The sequence below is a fragment of the Balaenoptera physalus genome, assembly GCF_965194825.1.
Source record: "Balaenoptera physalus genome assembly, chromosome: 12".
NCBI lineage: Eukaryota > Metazoa > Chordata > Mammalia > Artiodactyla > Balaenopteridae > Balaenoptera > Balaenoptera physalus.
In genome coordinates this window covers 4,919,648-4,941,676 of record NC_138897.1, presented here as the reverse complement: position 1 = coordinate 4,941,676, position 22,029 = coordinate 4,919,648, and the positions used below count along the sequence as shown (strand labels likewise).

The 22,029-nt window shown below is 47.2% G+C and overlaps 2 protein-coding genes across 18 annotated transcripts in view; one reads left to right on the top strand and one right to left on the bottom strand.

The window, feature by feature from the left end:
* Positions 1-13,525, bottom strand: part of FBXO15 (F-box protein 15) — a 310,107-nt gene extending 296,582 nt beyond the window's left edge. For 11 of the 16 annotated variants that reach the window (XM_082415911.1, XM_082415913.1, XM_082415907.1 and 8 more), the window contains exons 1-3: positions 12,830-13,525; positions 5,648-5,758; positions 863-967 (exon numbers count right to left, since the gene is read on the bottom strand). In XM_082415911.1, the coding sequence (XP_082272037.1) occupies positions 863-967; positions 5,648-5,758; positions 12,830-12,972 (359 nt within the window). In that variant the 5' untranslated portion in view covers positions 12,973-13,525. The remainder of the gene's footprint in view (positions 1-862; positions 968-5,647; positions 5,759-12,829) is intronic. The other 5 variants (XM_082415903.1, XM_082415902.1, XM_082415906.1 and 2 more) reach the window with 4 other exon arrangements.
* A 143-nt stretch (positions 13,526-13,668) lies between these two features.
* On the top strand, positions 13,669-21,180 carry TIMM21 (translocase of inner mitochondrial membrane 21). Of its 2 annotated transcripts, XM_082415944.1 has the most exons (6): positions 13,669-14,290; positions 17,787-17,849; positions 17,946-18,043; positions 20,290-20,363; positions 20,450-20,555; positions 20,652-21,180. In XM_082415944.1, the coding sequence occupies exons 1-6, from the start codon at positions 13,990-13,992 to the stop codon at positions 20,745-20,747; spliced, it is 738 nt and encodes a 245-aa protein (XP_082272070.1). In that variant the 5' UTR covers positions 13,669-13,989; the 3' UTR covers positions 20,748-21,180. The 2 variants fall into 2 exon arrangements, with proteins under 2 accessions (XP_082272070.1, XP_082272071.1); XM_082415945.1 differs by lacking the exon at positions 17,787-17,849 and having other exon boundaries at positions 13,696-14,290.
* The last annotated feature ends 849 nt before the right edge of the window (positions 21,181-22,029 follow it).

The window sequence follows — 22,029 nt, the reverse complement described above, 5'->3', positions numbered from 1 at the left end:
GCTCACTGCGTTCCAAGATTCAACAATATCACAGCCCTCCATCTGTTACTCTCCGTTTCCTCACCCTATGAAACCACCAGTGAAATCCGCATTCCCCCTTATCTTGCTCTTTTCCCTGGTTGATACGGGGGTTCCGTGTGGGATCAGTATCTGTCTGATCTTTCGATGTTCAAGGACAGAGGGACCTCAAAGCCAAGACACCACAAATCTCACCAGAAGTTTGCAGGATTCCACTGTCTCGCCCCCAAGATAAACTTCTGAGCTGCAGACAAAGATCAAAGCGACAAAACAAAAGAAGGGGTTTCATCCCTCTTTTCATAGATCTCCGCTAGCCCAGGGGCGCCCCACTGGCCTCCTGCTCCCAGGGCAAAGGCTCCCTGAGCGCATGTTCTCTCCTATCCCGCCCGCGTTACGCTTCCCCACCAAGCAAGTTCCACGGCTGGCAAGTCTCGGTTCTCCCCACACACACCTAAGGGAGGCCCTGCCTTGTCTTTCTTTAGGGTCTGCCCTGCAAGGCCCGGGCGGGGGTGAGTCAGGGGCAGGCTCCACAGTGCCGCTGCAGACTGTGTGGGTAAGTCTGCCTGCCTCGGGGACAGCAAGCCCCCCCGGACAGCAGACCAAAAGCCACTTTCTCCAACAGTTACACCAGCAACAAGCTTCATCTTTTTCAGTTCACGCAAAGAGATGCAGAGAAATGCAAACCTTTGAAAATATCACACATTAGACATATTCCTACTCATGTATAAAACTACTCTTGAAATTCTTTTAAATTCTAAAAAATGGTTAAAAAGCTCCTACTAGTTTTCACGACTTCCATCAAAACACCATCAAACACGACAGAGAGCTTTGGTTTTCTCCTTACTTGTCATTGGCCAGGTGATAAAAGCGCCTGTTCACACATCCGGCGCACAGCAGGGCCACCGCATCCAAGTAGGACAAGATCTTCAGCAGGATTTCTGAAGGCAAACTGAGAGAGGGAGGAATCAGAGAAACATCCAGAAAACAACTGGCCGTGCATCTCCAAATGGAAGGCAACAAACACACGCTTCCTGTACAAGAGGCACACTGCAGCCTCATCTTCAATCATTTCTCGATTGATACGCTCTGCTTATTACAATTCTCATGACGTAAACCAATGCAGAGACCCAAAGGTACAAATAGCTAATTTCCGTGGTATTTTTAATCAGGTTTTCACACTGAAAATGGAAATGAAAGACAGAGGATGCGTTCTTGGCTATAGGCAGACCTCAGATATTACTGCAGGTGGGTTTGGTTCTAGACCCACCACAATAGAGCGAGTCACAGGAATTTTTTGATTTCCTGGTGCATATAAAAGCTATGCTTACACCATACTGTAGTCTATTAAGTGTGCACAGCATTATGCCTAAGAAAACAATGTACATACTTTAATTAGAAAAATACTTTATTGCTAAAAAATGCTAACCATCATCTGAGCTTTCAGTGAATCGTAGCAGTAACATCAAACATCACTGATCACAGATTGCCGTAATATAGTGATAATAAAAAAAGTTGGAAATATTGTGAGAATTACCAAAATGTGACACAGAGACAAGAGGTGAGCACATGCTGTCAGGAACAGGCGCTGACAGACGTGCTGACACAGGGAGGCCACAAACCAGCTGGTAAAAAACGCAGTATCTGCAGAGCACGATCAAGTGAAGCGCAGTGAAACGAGGTCTGCCGGATTAATGAGAAAAACACAACCACCCCCACTTCCAAAACATACGAGCGGAACAGGATATGTCAACTTGTTCTCCCCTAGCCCAGGCGACGCCCCTGCACCCTCCTCCCGCGAGACCTCACGCCTGTGATGCTTCCTCTGGGGCTTCAAGGAGACGCCAGGCCCCAGAAAGTTCTCTGAAGTGTCCTTTTCATTTCATTCATCTGCCTAAATAAATACGATGTTGAGATGCATCCTTCATCTCCCATCTATTTCTATGATCTTAGAATTTTACAAAACACTGTAAGAATCTGAAATGCCTAGAAAGCATGACTGGTGTTAGGAAGTCAGGAATGGGCACTTTTGAACCTCAGGCGAAAGGAAAAATGAAAAAGCAGCTACAGGAGATTGTACTTGGTGGTGGGTCAGGGGGAGGGGGGAGGGCGTGTCTAGGGATACAGGATAGGGAGTGTAAAACCCTTCGACCAGTTTATTTATTTATTTTTTTCCATCGATCAATTTAAAACAGTTTGCCCATTCTCTCCACCTGTGATTTTAACTGTTTTAAATTTTTTAATTATGATGAAAACCAGGTTAACAAACATTTCATAGGGAAACAGTCAGTCCTAAAATTCTGATAATACTGAGACAGAATGAAGTGGATCCTGGAAGAAAAGACGATTAAAACAAGACATACTTGATACAACGTGTTACTGTGCAAGTGCCACCCCTGCTCGAAACTTTCTGAGATATTTAAGCAGAGGCTTTCTGAGAGCTTAAACATGTAGCCATGCTTAGATATTAGTTAAATCCCTACCCTCCAATGAAATTCTGTATATTCAGAGTCAGTAAATTAGATGCTTTTCGTGAGAAAAGGTCTCTAATGCTAGAGATAGCAAAGGTGCAAGAAAACACATTTCGTGACCATTTAAATTATCCAGTGCATATAGTTTTCATATTTTGATTTCATAAAAATTCAGTTATTATTTTTTAAATCAGTTTAAGTTTTTTCTAAAACACAGAATTGGGCTTCAAGAAAACATCTCAGAAAGGTATCCAGCAACTGTAAGAATTATTTAATTGGACTAAAATCCCATTCAAGATGGGCATTAGACAGCCTTTACTCTCCCGTCCACCAGACTAACATGATAAGGGATGGGAGGGTCCTGTGTAGGTATTTCCGGCAAACGAAGAAAACCTCCATTTCATGTTAAAACAGTCGAGATCAAAGATGTTCTCAACCACTGTTCATATGGTTTCCTCAAAGCTGGTGCAGTCCAAGTTCACAGCCATCCTGCGTTACCTTCTTTTGGATTCTAGTTACTTCACATCACACCGGCTAGGGCAGGGGACGGGGGAGAGAGGGACAGAGGAAGGTGAGGCGCAGGACAGTCCAAGAAAGCCTCCCCGAGAAAATTTAACCTGTGCGCGCTCGTTCGCCGCGTGTGGGAATTCACGGTGCACAGCGAGGAGCCTCTGCGATCCCCACTCACGCTGTTCTTGCTCTCTGTCCCCACAGAGAGAGCCCAAGCCCTGCAGAGCCGCATGCGGCCCCACGCTCAGGTGCCCAGGCCCGTGTGCGTCCAGGGACCCAGCCCTTCCAGCCCTGCCTCCCCTCCGGCCGCTGCTCTTCCCCATCAGCCACATCGGCCTCCGAAGACCCTGCACCCTGAGACAGTGCTCTCCTCGTCCCCCATCTCCTCTCACTGCCAAGCTTCTGGACACACCTGCAGCCTCCACTACCCTGCCTCCCACTTCCTTTTGGCTTTCTACATTTGGTGTGAAATATGCAAACACCACACGTGAAATGAAGTCCAGCCCATGGCCCGCCACTGGCCTGGAGCAGCTGCAGACACTGCCCTGCCAGGCGGCCTCCCGCCGTGGCCCCGCGCCCAGCCCCGCTGAACCAGCCACCCCTGTTCTCGCAGCCAGCTCCTCTCCCGGGTCACACGCCACCCCCCTCCCTATCTGGGACCTCGCTGGTCTTTCCTGCGCCCTGGTGGTTCGAAACGTCCTGGGCCCTCTGAGCTCACCCCTGAGGCCCCTCCACTGCCGCCTCCACACTCTCCCCGGCGCCACCGGCATCCTCGCTGCCTGCGTCCAGCGCCCGGCTGTCACTCTGCCTCCCACCCCCAGCACTTCCCAACCCCACACGCAGCACCTCCACGGACACACGGACACACCGCTCAAGCCAACAGTCTGGGATTCCCGCTTCACGTCTGTTTCCCCGAACACCCATGTCTGGTTCATAAACGAGTCATGTCACTTATGCCCCAGATGTACCTCAACTTGGCCAGTGTCTCTCCATCTCCCCTCCTCCTAGACGAGGGAGACAGGTAAACAAGTAAACAAGGTAATGTGAGAAATCAAATGGCATCACACCTCCATGCTTAAAATCCCACATCGTGGACTTCCCTGGTGGCGCAGTGGTTAAGAATCCACCTGCCAGTGCAGGGGACACGGGATCGAGCCCTGGTCTGGGAAGATCCCGGATCCCACATGCCGTGGAGCAACTAAGCCCATGAGCCATGACTACTGAGCCTGTGCCCTAGAGCCCTCGAGCCGCAACTACTGAGCCCGAGCGCCACAACTACTGAGCCCACGTGCCTAGAGCCTGTGCTCTGCAACAAGAGAAGCCACCGCAATGAGAAGCCCGTGCACCTCAACAAAGAGTAGCCCCTGCTCGTCGCAACTAGAGCAAGCCCAGGCACAGCAACGAAGACCCAACGCAGCCAAAAATAAAATGAATAAAAGAATAAATTTATTAAAAAAAAAAATCCCACACTGTGGATAAGGTCCAGACTCCTCCCCACGGCCCCCGGGCCCCTCCCCCTTGCCCACCGCCCCTGCTCCTGCAGCAGGTCCAGGCCCCCTCTCTGCCCACCTGGCTTCCCCTCTGGATGCTCTTCTCCAAGCCCTTTCACCTGTTTTCAGTTCTCAGCTTAAATGTCAGCTCCTCAGCAAAGTCTTTCCTGACGATCCTAGCCCACTAATCTGGATTGTGGAGTCCGTTTGTTTTCTTGATAGCACGTACCCCAGTGTATAATCCATTCCTTGTCTTAACCTGTGTCCCCCCCACAAGACCGTAAGCCTCGTGAGGACACGTGTGAGTGGCGCGCCACCTGCATCCTCCTGCAAGCGCAGCACCTGGTACAGAGACAGTCCTCGGATACGGATTGGAGGGATGAGCTGGAGGCGTATTTGCCCTGCTTCTCCTCTCAGGTTATCCTACGACGGAGTCTATTCACAGAGTACACAACGTTTCAATCAGTGTCCTTAAGTACATCTTTCTTTTTTGTCTTTTTCTTTCTTTTCAAAATCATAGTGAAAGTATGTACACTGTTACCTGAGCTAATTATGACATGGTGTTAAAAGCCCAAAACTTGAAGTCGGGCAATTTACGTTGGAAATGTGCAGACCAGGTGCACCCCCCGCCCTCCACTGTAAGACGCTACAGCAGCGCCAAGCTTCCAGGACTCCTCACGACACTGAGCATACAGCTGGTGCTCCAGAAACATTAGTACAGTACGAATCCACAAGCATTTCAGCACCAATCTCAAATAATAAATTTTTTTTTAAAGTTTCTACAGATCTTGCTGCTGAGGGTCACAGTACAGAACCTGCCGTAGCAAAAGGGGCTCCCCAAATCCTGAAAGCTAAAAAAGTCAGAGATCTCGTAAGCTTTCAGAAGAACACACTTTCATCTTCTTTCTCCTTTTTCAAGGGTCTTTATCAAATGGGAAGTGAATAATTCTGAAGAACCTTTTTGAAAAAGGACAATTAAATTTACTTGTCACTTTTAGAAGTTCAGCTTCATGAAACTAGTCTAATAATGACAGGCTGATGACTCACAATCATACTCTCCGTGTTGTGCATTCTTCCGACACAGTTCTATTCTTAGAGAGCTCAAAAGAGCAACCCGGTATATCCAGCCCCGCGGAGTGGCAGAGCACCTCTGCTCCTTACCCGTCCAGAGACACAGTGCAGCCGGTGCAGGATTTCCCGCAGAGCTCATCCAGGCGGCCACAGTGACTCAGAGCAGCACAGCCCGCGGCCAGCCTGACACCTCGCCCGGATCTGAAAACAAACATGGAAAATACAAATTACAAAGGCGCATGTCCGTTCCCCTCTACAAAACATAAAGGATTCATAAACTCCAAAGACCACTCACTATGAACCTTCATCTACAGCAAGGGAGGGAGGGAGGGAGGGAGGGGAGGAGGGAGGATGGTGAGACGTTCAGGGTCCTGAGTAAGCCTGAAAACTGGACTTACTCTGACTGACGTGTTTTTATTATAGGCTGTCAGCGTATCAAAGAGCTACTATAAAGTGTACTGAATGGAAATAAAAAGGGAAAAGATAAAATGCATCCGCTGTCCAGTGCCAATAACACAACAGAAGCCTAATAAAGATAACATCCATAGAGTAAAAAAATGTAAATTTGTGAACCAGAGCTGCCACCACAGTCTCTGAGTTTGCCGATCTTTGAGGAATAACGGCTGGTTCCAGCTCTGGCAGTCACAGCCACAGGAGGACCAAACTCTCATCCTCAAACTCGCTTACCCTTTGCATCTCACATTCAATGGAACACGTTTTAATTGGCATTCTTTTTATTTTAGTGGTAAATAATAAACGTAAAATAATAGTGAATCTTACAGTCAATGGCTTTTAAGACTTAATGAGATCTAACATTTTATGCAGTTAGTCCTTTTCAGAAGCTCCTAAAACAAATTTTTATTAAAATCAGTCCTCAAGACCAGCAGTACTCAACAGCAGCTGGGCAGGGATCTGAAATGCCCAGAAAGTGACCAAGTTCAGTTTCCCACTTCTAGGCAGCAGTCCACAGAGAGCGCTCCTGGTGGACACACGACTTCTCTTGGGAAGATCTGGAAGCTGCCTCTTTACCCCCTCCCCAATACACACACCAGTAACTGACCCACCTCCCGGCCAGCATGCTATTTCAGAAATGACTAAAATCTAGAGTGCGCGAATTCTGTATGCTTAGTTCACCAGCGCTACGGCTCTGAGGATGTCCTTTGTTCACCAAGGGTTTAACCACTCCCCCACCCCATTTTTCCCACCAAGATGACTTCCTGGATATATTTAGACTATCACTCAAAAAGGCTATGGGCAATGATTGGGGGCAAAAGGAGAGGGGCCTAAGAACTTGGAAGTAAGGGCAACAGTCTCTCTGGAAGTGGAAGAACGAAATCCACAGGGCAGATCTGAACAGAGGGTGGCCCTCGACCCCAAGCATGACCTGCTCTTAGGAGGCACGAGGAGTGTATCACCCACGGATTCGGAGGAGCCCGGTGCCTGCCACGGGGGCGGGCACGCCAAGGCGCACGCGTCAGCAAGCGCTCAAGTCGCCTGACGATTCCCCAGGTGACTCTGAGCAGCCAGAAAATGAGCTTCTCTTCCCTTAACAGATTTTTCTCTTCAGAAACAAGCATAATGGCTGGCACACAGTAAGCCCTCCATAAACATGAGATATCCTCTGCACGCTGGCACCTCAACCCAGGAGAGGCTGAATACAGTAAACCATTCCAGATCCTGCTGCTACCCACGCCTCTCCATCCCAGCTTCAGCAAAAGGCACTCAAGGTGCTCTTCATCTTATCTGACTTCCTAGCCAAATGCAGAGCAGTAGGGAAAGGGCAGGGAGAAATGCTAATTTGGAAAGCTTTGCAATGCCCTCTCCCCCTTTGACCAGAGAATTCCACCTGTGCTGTAATTTTATACTTCTGTTGTTTCAGCAAAGATTTCCACAGTGGAAAAGCTTTAAGTCCATTGACCTAGCTCTAACAGTAATCAGAGGTAAAATACAATTTCCTAATTGTATTAATTTCCTAGGGCTGCCTTAACAAAGTACCTTAAACTAAGTGGCTTATTGTCTCACAGACCTAGGGGCCAAATGCCCAAAATCAAGGTGCTGGGAGGGCCGTGCTCCCTCCCAAGACTATAGGACAGAATCCTTCCTTGCCTCTTCCAGCTTCCGATGGTTGCTGACAGTCCTCGGTGTTTCTTAGCTCGTGGCAGCTAAGCTAACAAACTCCAATCTCTGCTCCCTCCTTACAAGGCCATCTTCCCTCTGTGCGTGTGTGTCTGGGTGTCTTCCTATAGAACAGCAGTCACATTCAATTTAGGACCCACCCTAATCCAGCAGGACTTCATCTTAACTAATTACATCTGCAGAGACCCTATTTCCAAATAAAGTCACATCCTGAGGTTCTGGGTGGACATGACTTTGCAGGGGGAGATGGGGGCACTATTCAACATGATACACAGTTTTTTAAAGTATTTTAAAATGATTTAAAAGCATTCCTTATTTTAAGTGGTTAACTAATCCTGCAAACTCTATATGACCTGTGTTACAGATTCAAAGACAATATCTGCAGGAGACAAAGGTTTCTGACACTTAAGCTTTAAACAAAAGGAATTTCTTTTACCCCTCCATCAAATAATAACAGTATCTACCCAGAGTCCCCAGGTGGTGACCCTTAGACCACTACAAGTGTGAAGGGTCGTGTCGAGAAGTCTAAGAGTCTAGACACACACTGATGAAGACTGAGCAACGACTCTCCCTGATACACTATTTTTTAACTTACATGAACACTGCTGTGGTTGATCAAATATAAATTTGTCTAGAAGCATTAGTAAATTGATAACAGCTTTTTGCCATTATGTATTTCCTCAATCAAAAGATGCAAAAAAAAATCAAAACTATTATCCTAAACCTTTCCAAGGGAACTGAAGAAAAGCAAATCAATATCGATCAGTTTCAATCTAGCAAGTTGGCAAAGACCAAATAAATGATAAGGACAAGGGCAGCTCTGCTGCAGACAAACAGGCATTCTCCTTCACTGATGGGACCACAAATTGGTGGAGACACTATGGAGAGCCAAGTCCTTAAAAGGCACATGTTTTTTTAAGCCAAGAATCTCACGTCTAGAAATATAACCCAAGGCAAAAAAATGAGCCCAAAGACTTCACTCAGGAATGTCCATCTCAAAGCTGTCTGCACTGGGAAAAGTACTAGAAACAGCATAGACATCGGTTAAACCCCATGACCTCCGTAAAGTGAGCCACGTTCAGCCAATAAAAAGGGACAGTTTCAATACAGGTGGAAGTGTTTGCACAAAAACAAGTTCGTGGCATCTCCCAGATGTCTGCACGGCCCGTTCCCTCACCTCCTGGATACAGGCCGCCATTCAAATGTCACCGTCTCCCTGAGATCTTCTAGCCACGCTCTCTAAAAAACTGCAATCCATATCGCTCGCGCGTGCACACACATGCGCACACACACACACACACACACACGATGCCCCCCAGCACCTACCGCCATCCGACACCACACATTTTGCTTGTCTACCTTGTTTGCTGTCATTGGGGTGTAAGCACCATGCTGGCAGGTCTTTTGCACGAGTTTTGTTCCCTGCTGATTCCTCGGCACCCACAACATGCCCAGCATGCAGAAGGCATTCAATAAATATCTGCTAAATTAATAATATCAACTGAAAAAGGTTATATCAGTATATACTACATAATCTTATTTTTGTATTTCTCTCTTAAGGGAAAATGTAAACACATACATACAAAGAAAAGCAATCTTCGAGGAAAGATAACAAGGTATTAACAGGTAATACATCTGATTCACAAGATTATGGAATTACAGGTGGTAGTTTTTAAATGGGGGCTGGAAGATTGAAGGGACAGAACACCATGTACTTTCTAATGTTTCTTAATATACTGAAAATGTAATGAATTGTGGGGTTTTTGTTGCTTTAAAACGAGAGCCCACACACAAGAAGGCTTGGGAGCACAGTTTCACAGCACCATCCTTTAGGCTGGAGCCGTGGTTTTCAAAGTCCTCCACAGCATTCTGGGTAGCAGGCCCCCCGAAATCTTGGAGCACAGCCTGCAGAAAGCAGAAAACTTCTTTGAAGTCTCTTATTTAATACTAAAAATTAATGCAAATATTGCATTCTACTGGATAACATCAGTGTTTGTCTTATCATAAAAATGTATTATATGACTCACCAGTTATTTAACATTTTCCCCCAAAGCTGTTACGTGAATTTTCCACGTCAGGAAGGTGCCCCCTGCCCACTGGCTCCTATCTGTTCGAAAAGTACAGCCTACTTGTTGCTGTTTTGCTTTTCCATAATTAAAACAGATCTCCTGAGTCCCTCATTTCCAGAGCAGGAGACTAAGTCTCTAACGAGGCAGCCAACAGTGACTTCTTCAAGGTCCCAAGCTAGAGGTCAAGAGCCCCAGGACCCTCCCCTCCTGACTGTCCTCCAGAGCTCCTTCCACCGTGTTACTATAGTTACTCTACATCTTATCAGTTTGGATTTTGGTACCATTGAAAGCACATCTCCATCTCTCCATAAAATAAACTAACTGCACATTTTTAAGGGCCACACAATTAACAATCAGTAAGTTCCATGCGTGTGCTCATGGAGCTCGATCCCAAGCAGGGCCCTGTGGGGCTCCTGGACACAAAGCCTTTCTGTGCCCCCCATTTCTTTGATTATAGGAAATAGCCTTCATCCAGCCTCCATGACCTTCCCTGAGTTCCAACCGGCAGAGTCAAACAGTTGTTAATTAAGAAAGGGAGGGGATACAAGACAAGGGAGAAAAAGTCAAGAAAAACAATAGTTCAGCCTTGGGGCAAGGTCCTGGTGCCCCATCAATGGATACACACATCTTTGAGCTGTTCTGCAGATGCTAAAACGTCCTCCAGGTGGGAGAAGTTAACCATTAACTAAGGCATGCTGCCCACAAGCACCCACCGAGACACCAGACCAGTTGGAACCAGGTTGATGATGCCGACTTCCACTTACCTCACCACCAACCAATCAGAACAATGTCCACGAGCTGATCACGCCCTCTTTAAACCATTACTATAAAACTTCTCACTACCCTCTAGAAGGGGGTCACAGTTTTCGGAGGCACTAGCCCCCTGTGTTCCCTCTTTGCCTGGCAGAGAAATAAAGCCACTTTTTTTCTTTCCTCTCTGTATTTCTTTCCTTTCTGTCTCTGTATTTCTATTCAGCACCGGTGTATAGAAGCCAAGATTTCGGCAACAAGCTCTGTTTGTCTACAAAGTTAAGTACACATTTAGCTAATATAATTAGTAAGATGACATTTAGTTTAAAACTGCCTTTTTTCAAGTGACAAACTTTACCTGATTGCTTTGAATTAAGTTTGGTATTTTAAAAACCTACTTTCTGGGCCTGATTTTTAATATCTGATAAATCAAAGAAATTAGACCAAGTAGAAATTAAGCCAACTTGATATGCTTTCTGCTATATTTCTTACAGTTTAAGGTATTTATTTATACAAATTCACATTTTGTGTTAAAAAGGTTTACACATATCACACATTTTGTGTGATTCCTTGTTAAAAACTAATTCTTCTGCACTAAGACATTAAAAATAACCACCTATGTAGACCATAATCATTCTTAGGAGGTGACTTTTCTTTACCAAAAAGAACTTACATCTCACCAGATCACAGGTTGAGGTGCAGACTCCCATGCCAGACATAATTACAGGCATTCTAATTACATCATTTCAACAAAAAGTTCACTCAACTTTCAAAGTAATAAAAGATTCATCATATAACAATCATTCCGCTTCCACTAAAAGAGCATTATATATAAAGACTACTTTTAGTAATAGTGGCAAATTAATGTAAAGTTCAAGTTTCCTATTTTAAATTCCTGTCTTTCTCTCCTACATAATAGAAATTTTGCAGGCATTGTCACCATTTTGTCACGAGGCTTGTGATATGTCTAGCATTACAGCTATTTTCAAGAACCAACTATTACCGTAATACCAAGGGAGGGGGCCCTGCTTCTGAAACCAGGGTAAGTAGGGTTAGCGGACCCCAGGATGGACAGAGGACACAGTCCTGGAGATTCAGGGGAAAAAATATACCTTAATTAGTTGAGCTGGTAAGTAACAGAATCCTTTTCTATGCTTAAACACAGACATCTGGTTTGCTAGAAGGCATATTATGCCTGACTTTTTATATCTATAAATGGAGAATACCTACAAGGAAAAAGACAGTCCTCAAGAATGCAAACGGTCCTTAGCATTATCCCTCCACCTGGTAATCTAACTGGGACGATGGGTGCAGAGCTGGGACCAGCTCACGATAAAAGAAAGGGATTTAACAAGGCATCACGACAGCACGTGGATATTTCTGACAAACTGGATCACTCGCTTTGTGAAGTGAGCCATTATCCTTGGAGTTAAGCTGAAGTTCCTTTTGGAAAGCAGCTGCCGGCTCCCACTACCCGCTCCTTCCCCAGCTCACTCCTCGAAGTTGCCTTCTCTCACTGTGCAAGAGGACCAGCCTTCAGGCCCATGGTACCCCAAGAGAAATGGAACGGAGACACGAGCCTCCAGACACCAGAACAAAGACCACCACACGCCCCCGCGCTTGGACATGAAGACGGCAGAAGAGGATTAGAGGCTGAGCACCGAGGGGTGACTGTCTAGAAGGCGTCCCTCCAGGGTTTGCTTAGAAACTCAGACCTGGCTTTGACGTCGGAGTTGCAGCTCCCCGACCAACCTGCCTAACAGAGTTACCTGGTTAGGGGTTGAGGCCTCCGTTCATGAACTGGGAGCGGGAGAGAAAACCGATAATGTTTGATAAGCAGAATCTACTTCTCTAAGTTATAAAGTCATAAAAAAGACAAAAGGTGACTCCCGGTCCCAGAATTAGGAAGCAACTTTGGGAACGCGTTCTGGAGGGGACCCTGCCAGCGAGCCGCGGGCGGAGCGCGGAGCTGCGCAACTGCCCCCGCAGGTGAGCGCGTCCACGCGGCGGTTCTCCGCGAGGGCTGCTCAGGGTCGCCGGCCTCGCACGCCGCCGTTCCCCGCAGGGCCCACTAACTGAACGAACTGAGGAAAGAATATTCCCGGGAAGCTCCTCTACTTGTATCATGACTTGGGGTAACCCCACGCTTCCAAGTTTTACAGACTTCCTCCCGCCGTCCTTCCAGACCTTTCCCGCGCTAAAGGAGCGGCGAGCGACCCGCCACGGCGGAACCAACGAAAATAAAGGGAAAGGGAGGCGGGGGAGTGAAGGGCTTTCCTCGCAGGGTCTCCCCGGGCGCGCGCCCCCCGAGAGTCACCTGAACCCCGCGCCCCCGGCTGCCTTCCCCGCTCTTCCGCGGGCCGAGCCGTCGCCGCCGGGCGGCGGGAACCGCGCCATGAGGCCGCGCAAGGGCGGCTGCAGTAGCCGGCCGCGTCCGGTCGCCATGGAGACCCAGCGCATACGCTGTTCGGCGCGCTCCTCCTTCCTGCCGTAGCACCGCCCCTGGCCACGCCCACCCGACGCCAGCGCGCGCCCCCATGCGCGTGCGCAGAAGCGGGGCGGGGGCCGAGGACACAACCGCTTTTCCACGGGCTCCAGGGGCGGTTCTAGAAACTTCCGGGGCCCGGCTTCTACGCACGCCCGACGTGCTGACGCCGAGGACGCCTGGCGGCCAGAGGCCAATCCGACTTTATGGCACTGCGTGAGCTTTGTAGTGGCTTTGTCCCTTCCCACCTGCTGGCTTTGGGGTAGTTTGCGCGGTTTCCTGTCTGGTTTCCTTAGGAAGAACAAACGCAAAGGCTACATCATCTGCCCATAAGGAACATGATAGCGACAATCAAACCGAGAATTTCTGTTTATAGGGGGCTTTCTAGGGGTCGGAGGAACAAGCAGTTTATAATTGCTAACTTGACTTCTGCAAGTTCTTTTTGAATTACACAGCGCCAGGGGCACAAACCCCGCCCACCACCAACACGGCCCCGCCTTCTTGCCGCGCCAGGTACTGCGGCGCGTGCGCAGGGGCCCGCGCAAGGGAGTCTGGGAGGCGGCGAGAGGTCAGCGCGCGCTCTGGCCGCCTTGCACTGTGGGAGATGTAGTCCTTATGCCTTCCCCGCTGCGGCAACTCTGGGAGAAGAGACGCCCTCAAACTACTATTCCCAGGACTCCTAGGGGTTTCCCCGGTTGCTTTGCAAAGGCCTGGCGGGGACGGGGTGAATGTCTGCGTAGAAAGTAATCAAACGACTTTAATTCCAGTAAAAAGAGGGCCGAAGAGAAGGGAAGGAGGACATCAACTCTTTTCGAGAGACTTTCTGTCTTGATTTACGCTGCTGGAGCCAGCGTTTTTTCCGAACACGCCGTGCGGAATTACCGGTGTGAACGCGAGGACTGGAGTCCGTGTTCGGCTGGGTGTGTGGTGGGTAGTGAAGGTTTGCTCGTCACAGCTGGCATCTTCCCTAAGCGGAGCGGCTTTCCGGGAACATGATTTGTACTTTCCTACGAGTTGTACGGTGTACGGAGAAGCTGCACAGGTCCTCGGGGAAGCGGTTGTTTCTGGCACACTTTGTACTTAATAAAGCTTGCTTGAAGACTGAGCCCAATTGGAGATGGGGGCCGCAAGAGCAGAAGAGAACGGTGCGACCTAGGTGTATTTTGGGAGTCACCCAGAAAACCATCTGGACGCAAGGACAGAGCCCGCAGAGAGCGAAGGAGGACGGCAGCAAACAAGTGTCTGCGTATAGAAGTCAGAGCGGGGAAACCGCCATCTCAACGTCACAGAAAGGTAAAAGGGAAGTCCCTGTAACGATCAGTCTTTCAGCAAACGTGACCAGAGCTGCCAGTGCCCTTTTACACAAGTTCAGTGCTAAGAATAAACAGTTGACACAAATTAAAAGGTAGAACCGTTAAACACAGTTTAGAACCAGAGAATACAGGCTCACAATTTTCTTCACAGATCTGAACTCAGATTTGAAAGTTGGTTTTGATATAACTTTGCTGAATTATGTCTATAAAATTTTTCTCAACTTTTCTTAGTTTGGTGACAGCTATATAAAACTTAACCATTGTTTAGTACTTTATAATAAACAAGTAGATTTCCCAGATGTTTCTTCATCTCATTTGAGCCTCAAATTTACTGTGTGAGACAGACATTAGTACTCATTAGTATGTGTAAGGCATATTTCCCCAACTTCACACAACTAAAAATTGAATGCAGATTTTCCCAGTCTCAGTTTTCTGATATCCAGGACAACCACTCCTGTATCTTTAGTCTTTCAGAATAGCACTGTCTCTGGCATTCCCCCTTAGATGTGATACTGCTTTTCATTTACTATTTTGGTCAGTAGGAGGCAGTTTCACAGGCTTCCATTGGACTTTACCCATTATGGTAGCTTTTAACCTGCCTCAAGGGAACTAAAGTAGGGACTGTTGTTGGCAATTACTGAGTATGTCCATTCCAGTTATATGTTGGGAATCAGGGAAATGACTGCCAGGTAAGTCCATGGACCCAGCTGTGACCCTCTTACAAGCCAGGCTTTTTATTACAGAGCCACCGTATGTACATAACAGAGGGACCATAATGATTCCTTGCGGTATTGATGTCAGCTCAGACTCTGTCCAGCAGACCTTGACGTGTTTGGGTGTCCCCCTTTTCCAGCATACAGTCACCAAGTGAATGGCCGTAGGGCTCTGGTGAAGGACCAGGGGAATCACATATACTTGCTCAGTATAGAGGCTGGCCTTCCTTCGGTAAATGGATTCCAGGTCTGAAGGCTGATTCATGTCCAGAAATTGAGCCATTCATTATCATGGTTGCTCCCACCTGGCTTCAGTGCCACTGCTGTTCCCATGGCTGTCAGGGTGCTTTGTTCTGTAACGATGTGAAGTGTTTTCCAGGCCCTCCTACAGGACAGCCGGCTGGTGGATTTTGCCACTCTAGCATGCCCACAGTTTTCCATGGCAGTTCTTTCGTTTTTACTTCACTTAAGGTGGACCACGCTCTTTCCGTCTTTCCAAGAGCGAACCTAGCCATGCACCAGCTCCCAGGCTGCTTGTCAAACTTGAGTTTTTGATCAGAGGAGAGTACTGCCCTGTCGATCAGCTCTCACTTGTCCGGTTCTGTATTCTGTGACCCTTCACGCTGCCCTTAGGATACAGCCGGCTCTGCTGGTGGGGCTTCCAGCCCCTTTGGGGATGGCCCGTTTCCTCTTTCCTCCCAGTTATGTTGTAACCTGGCCAGAGCACATGTCTCGCTAGATGGAAGCTCCCGCCAGGTCTTCAAGGAGGAAGAAGAGCTAGCCTTTAACTGGGAGGCATGAGCTGCTGCTTCACGCCGGAGGGTTCAGGAGAACCTGCGGACTCAAGATTCTGGAGTGCGTCAGCCTTGATACCCCTCTGCCAAGCTGCAGGCTCCCTCTCCTCCCAAGTCACGACCTTGGCCTTGGCACAAGAAACCTGGTGGGGTGAGAGTCCAGCCTCCCTGCTACTCTTTTGCCCTGGGCCTGGCCCTCAGCTTTTTCTGCCCTCTGGGTGCAACAAAGGAGTCTCCTGTTTTGCTGTTGAGGAGGCGTCTGACTTTCACACTTGACCTTCATTGGTGATCAGTCACCTCGTCCTCTCACTACCTTTCTCCAGTGCATTGGCAGCCCCCTACCACAGCCATCAGTCCGACTCCTTATAATTGCTTATTCCCCCTAAATTCCCAAAACACGACACCCATCAGTGCATTCCGTCCCACCAGTGCTCCAGGCCACCATCGGTGAGAGCCGCGACAGTCGTGCGACCACTCCCTGCCGGGCCTCTCAGCTCCTCCCGCCACCAGGGACGAGTCCTCGAGGCCAGCCGGTGGCCAGTGATCCAGCTCCAAAATCCCAGTTTGGAGCTGCTTCCTGGGACCACTCCTGTAGCCCCATCGTAGGGCGAGTGCCAGGGAAGCAGACTCAGTGGGGTCTGCGGGCAGGAGGTTTGGGGGCCTCCCGTGGGGAGGAGGGAGGCTGGGCTGGGCAGAGGGAGAAGCTGAAGCGCGGGGCGTTTGCGATAGGGCCTCCGCCGGTCCTGCGGGAGCGCGGGGGCTGGGCTGGCCCTTGCAGTCCTCTCATCTCAAGATGTGGGGCTTGGGCACCATCCAGGCACTGGGTGTGGGGAGGGCCAGGGCCTTGGATGCAGGGATTCCGCCAGCCAGCAGCCACGTCGGCTCCCCAACCCGGGGAACGGGAGCCCTGGTCCTGCGGGGAGCACGTGGGTGGTCGCCACAGCACCCCTCATTGCAGAGACAGATGGCAGGAGGGGTTTTGTGTGAAAGTATACGGTCTGAAAGGGTCAAGAAGCGGAAGGTAGACGATGAGCAGCTTCTACTGAAGACAACTATAACATGACGCTTAAACAAACTTCGAGAATGCGTGGGCTATTAGTGATACTCGGCGCGGGCTTTGCACGCAGCACATACAGTCGGTGTTTGTGGTTGAATAAATGGGGAAGAGCCTTCCCGAGAGCCTAAGCGAAGCAGCGGTGAGTGTGCCGGGCGGGAATCGGGAGCAAAGGTGTTGGGGCAAAGGCCTGATTTGGGTCACGGGGAACATCGCGGCTCCTGACCACCGCACTCAGTGTCGTGTTCTCAGCGTGCCGCCGGGCTCACAGCTGGCAGGTAATGCTTATTAAGTGTGTTTTGTGACCTTGGTAGAAACTAGAATGAGATGGGGTTTTTTTTAAAAAAAAAAGTGCAGTATCTGTGCAGGTTCTGTGCAGGTTCTTCATTTTCTAAAGCATTTCGATTCACAAATCTGCCTGGCCAAGCAAAGTCCTGTTTTGTTGTTTCACAGGCAGCAGGGTGGCAGGCTGGGAAGGTCACTGACTGTTGAGGGCCGAGGCCCGTTTTGATCCCTTTGACTGCAGCTGACAAAGCCAACACGTCTCTTAATGTGTGAACAGCAGACCGTATCCAGTGGTGCCTAATCAAGGACTGTTGTTTCCACTTAGAGGGACTGGATCACTCGTTCAAAGGGTTTCCTCATCTTAGACGATAAGGAGGCATTAAAATCATAATGCTACCTGAAGTAAAGAATCTATTCTTAAGCCCTGCTCCCAGAATCCTGCTGCGGTTCTTTCAGAAAGTTTCTTCAGGTGGTCCTGATTCACAGAGAGATTTGACAACAGCTGCTCCAGAACATGTACCGACCCCCTCAGGTCCTGAGCCCACGTCTCACCTGCTAGAGATCCTGAAGCCAGAAGCATCCCGGCTCACGTCCGGCACACGTGTAACCAGTGGTGTTTTCTCTTTACAGTGAAAGAAGCTGGAAGAGATTTTACCTATTTAATGGTGGTGCTTATTGGAATCACCATTACAGGTTGAAAAACACAGCAAGTATAAAACCCCTGAATATCTTTTTCACTTTCCGTTTGTCTTGCTCTTGCTCTGCTTGAGCTTTTTCTTTGATTTTCAGGTGGCTTGTTTTACACGATCTTCAGAGAACTTTTTTCTTCATCCAGTCCTAATAAGATATATGGGAAAGCCCTAGAAAAATGCAGATTACATCCCGAGGTTAGTCCTCAAGATTGAGTTACACAGACTCTGATAACAGGGAGAAGAATGTTGTGGTGGGGAGGGGCAGGCAGAAGTCATGTGCTAGTTCTGAGACTAATGAATTCATATAATAATAAAATCGTAATGGTTGGATTGTGATTATGTTATTAGCTCTTTGTACTTGAAATGCTTTCATTACGAGTAGCACCCAAAGGTCCATGGGGGGGTGTTTCCATCCTAACGGTACAAGAGAGTCGTTTTACTAGTTGTCATCAATAATACATGCTTAGAACATACCAGAGTATTAAACTCACTAGTCTTTTTAAAACCCTGATTCATAATCTTGTGATCATAATAGTAACTGTTGATGCTTATTGAGAGCATATTATGCACCAAGCACTCTGAGCTGCTCAGTGTTTGAGCACATCGTCTTTATTCAGTCTCAAAAGAACCACTTGTGTTGGGTGCTACTATTATCCTGTTTACAGAAGGAAACTGACATTTAAAGAGATTAAGTAACTCAACTAAGATGACTGAACCGGTGAGAGGGAGAGCCAGAACCTCAATCCCAGTCTGGGTGATTCCACATCTTAGGCTCTTAAGCACAGCCTGCCTGAGCCACGCCCTGGAAGATGCAGATGTGGAAAAGCCGCCTCAATTCTTTTAAGGATCCCGTCCAGAGGAAGCTTTTCATAAGGCTTTCCAGTCACAGACAGAAAGCCAGTGTAGCCCGTGCGGTGCCAGATTTTACTCCTGGGTGGAAAACTTTGGCACTGAAACATCTTACTCATTGACATCTTAATTCTTGTACTTTGAAAGAAAATGGCAGGTAGCATCATAAATATCAGGGCTGTTTCTCACACAGACCCAGGAGGAATGTCAGAGAAACAGAACGTGAGGTCCCTGGGGAGGGGAAGCTTTCGAACCCTCAGATCCTCTCAGCGTCCATGCCCTGCCCTGGGTTTCCCTGGGGCACCACCTCCAAATGCTCCATGAGTGTCTCTAATCATGTCAGGGCGGAAACGGCAGGAGCTAACGGCCTCTGGCATCTTTTTACTGGACTCGGGCAGTCTGAGAACTGCGGAGGAGAAGGCAGAGGGGGAGGTGTCCCTCTGAGTTGAAACTCAGCAGGGAGTAAAGGAGGTTCCCATTAGTTACTGGGAGTCCTAATTATACCTAACAAGAAACCCTTTACAGGGTACAAAACTAAACATGAGCAGTTGCATAATTAAATGTTACGGTGCATCTCTAAGAAGAGATGAAGAGTTGCTGTGTTATTCCCAAACTTGGCCTTTCATAGATCTTCAGCCTTTTGAACAAAACAGAACTTCACAGAATAAACACAAAGAGCGAGATATTATTAAGGTCATAACTTAATTTGCCACCTAAAAGAGCTCTACGAAGAATAATTAAACTTCAACAATTCGATTTTGTCAGCATTTATTAGGGGCCTATTGTTTGCTGGGCACTTTGCTTGGTTGAAAAATAGAAAATACTTATGTTTTGATACAGACATGTTTAATCTATTAAGTTGTTTGAACAATCATTTCAGCTACACAGTTCTTAAATATGTCTCATCTTACAAATTAGTCTGTATATGTGCCTGAAAATTTTGATACTGAAGATGCCCAACAGACCAAATAAGAAAAATTTTCAGAGTTGAAGCAATATTTTTTTAGTTTGATATCAAATTTCTATTTTTTTGAAAAGGTTCCAAAGTATTTGCATTTTAAATTCAGTAAAAATTACATTTCCACTTCATTGTGAGTTTTCCCATTAGGAATAATGGATTCCTACCTCTAGATCCGGTTTGTTTTAAATAAATCATTACTTGTTTTTATTTGTGTATTTAATGACCAAAAAAATATTTTGATCTCATAGCTTTTAGTATTAGACCCCATTGGGTAAATTTCACTAAAACTATTCAGACATTTAAATATTTGAACACTTTGTTACATCGTGTTTCTTTTTGTAAAAGGGGACTGGAAACAGCTCCACTTCAGCCTAACTGTTCTGAAACTACAAGTAACACCATAAAGTTACCTATTTCACTCTCTGTGCATGAAAAGTTTGAGTGTTAATTACGGGATGATTTTTGCATAATAACTCTTTTCCCACTTTTCTTATCATTGGAGATATCATTTTGAAAGAGTCCCAGGCTTATTTTTTTTTCTAAAATAAATCACTCAGTTTGTCAGAAAATAGTTCCCTAGGAAGCTTAAAAAAAATAGCCCTGACTGAGGAAGCATCACCTTACTCTGCAGGTCCTAAGTGTCTTCGGCGAGCCCATTAAAGGCTACGGGGAGATGACAAGACGTGGCAGAAGGCAGCACGTCAGGTACTGCAGGCGGCTTGGATTCGAGAGCTTGGGGTGATGTTTAAGTGGGAGGAATTCAGGCTTGTGCGTTTTCATTGTCTTGACAGTTTTATTGAATACGTAAAAGATGGGCTGAAACACATGCGTGTGAAATTCTACATCCAGGGCTCCGAGCCCGGGAAGCAAGGAACCGTGCATCTTGAAGTGAAAGAGGTGAGATCGTGTGGGGATGGGGGTTTCTTGAACACAGACTCAACGTAAAGCGCCAAAGAGCAGGGCAACACCTTGACACTCATTTTTTTTTTCCAGAACCCGGAAAGTGGCGAATATGAATTTCAATATATATTTGTAGAGCTCGAACCGTATTCTAGAAGAACTATTGTCATTGAAGATAATCGATCTTAAGACAATTAAAAGAACAAGCAACCACGTGTTTCCTGGCGGACGTGGAAAAATGCACATGAAGGCTCTGATCTTCACAGCCCTCTTCCAGAGTCTATTTCGAATAAAACAGGAAGGAGTGTAGCTCATAAAAGTGAAGGCAACTGGGTAGTTGTTGCATTTAGACAAACTGAATTAGAGATTTTCTTGTACGGTGAGAAATCGTGAAATAGAGCACACCTTATGTTAAATCATTGAATTGCTGATCATGAGCAGTGTTTCTGCTGTACTTAACATCATCTTTTATGATAAGAAACTTTTGTTATTAAAAATTTTACACCATGTAAATAAGATAATAGAGGTATTTAATGCTTTTTCATGTTGTATAACTGTAAAAAGTCTGTGAAATAAAATTGAAACTAACAGGAAGATGTCAGAAGCAGCTTCCTTCCACGTATTTTGGAATCTGACCTGAGGAACACTTGAAAATATTTGAGAACTATAGGGAACCAAGTGATACACTCTTCAAAATTATCATAGATAGGTGTATGCGTTGCATGGTTTTTAGTAATCTAGTTTGTCTCATGTTTCCCCCCCTGTGAGTTGGGGGCCTCGTGCACGGTAGGACACGTGCACGCTCTAAAGTTGGGTGGACCTGGGCTCTCACCAGGTGTGTGGGCCTCTGCAGGTACCTTAGCGTTATCAGACCTCGCTCTGTCCCATGTACCCGGAGCCAAGTACAGGATACGTAAGAGCAGAAACCTGGCAAGTTTGGGTGGAAGGATGATTTTTAAGATACTGTGGTATGCAATCTCAGTTACGGTCTTAATGGTTGTGTCCCTGCAAAATTCATATGTTGAAATTCTAAGCCCCAAGGTGATGGTGTTGGGGGGGGCGGGGGGGGTGGGGTTGGGAGGTGATTAGGTCATGAGGGTGGAGCCCTTGTGAATGGGATTGGTGTCCTATAAAAGGGACCCCACATCTTCTAATAAAACTTTTTTTGTTATGACAAAAAAAAAGGGACCCCACAGAGCTCCTTCACCCCTCCCCCAAGTGAGGACACAGCAGGACGTCTGCAGCCTGGAAGAGGGCCTGAGTGTGTCCTTAGCCTAGTCTCAGCCTTAGATTTTATCTACCTTATTACCCTAAATCCTCAAGTCTCCCCAGACTTTATGCATCAGTACACAGGTATGTCAAAACCCTGTTTTCTGGTCTTCTCCACTATAATAACATTGCGTGGTTCTTTCAGTAGCCTAACTTGTGTCTAATTTTACCATTTCGGCTACGCCTTTTTTCTCCTCCCTCC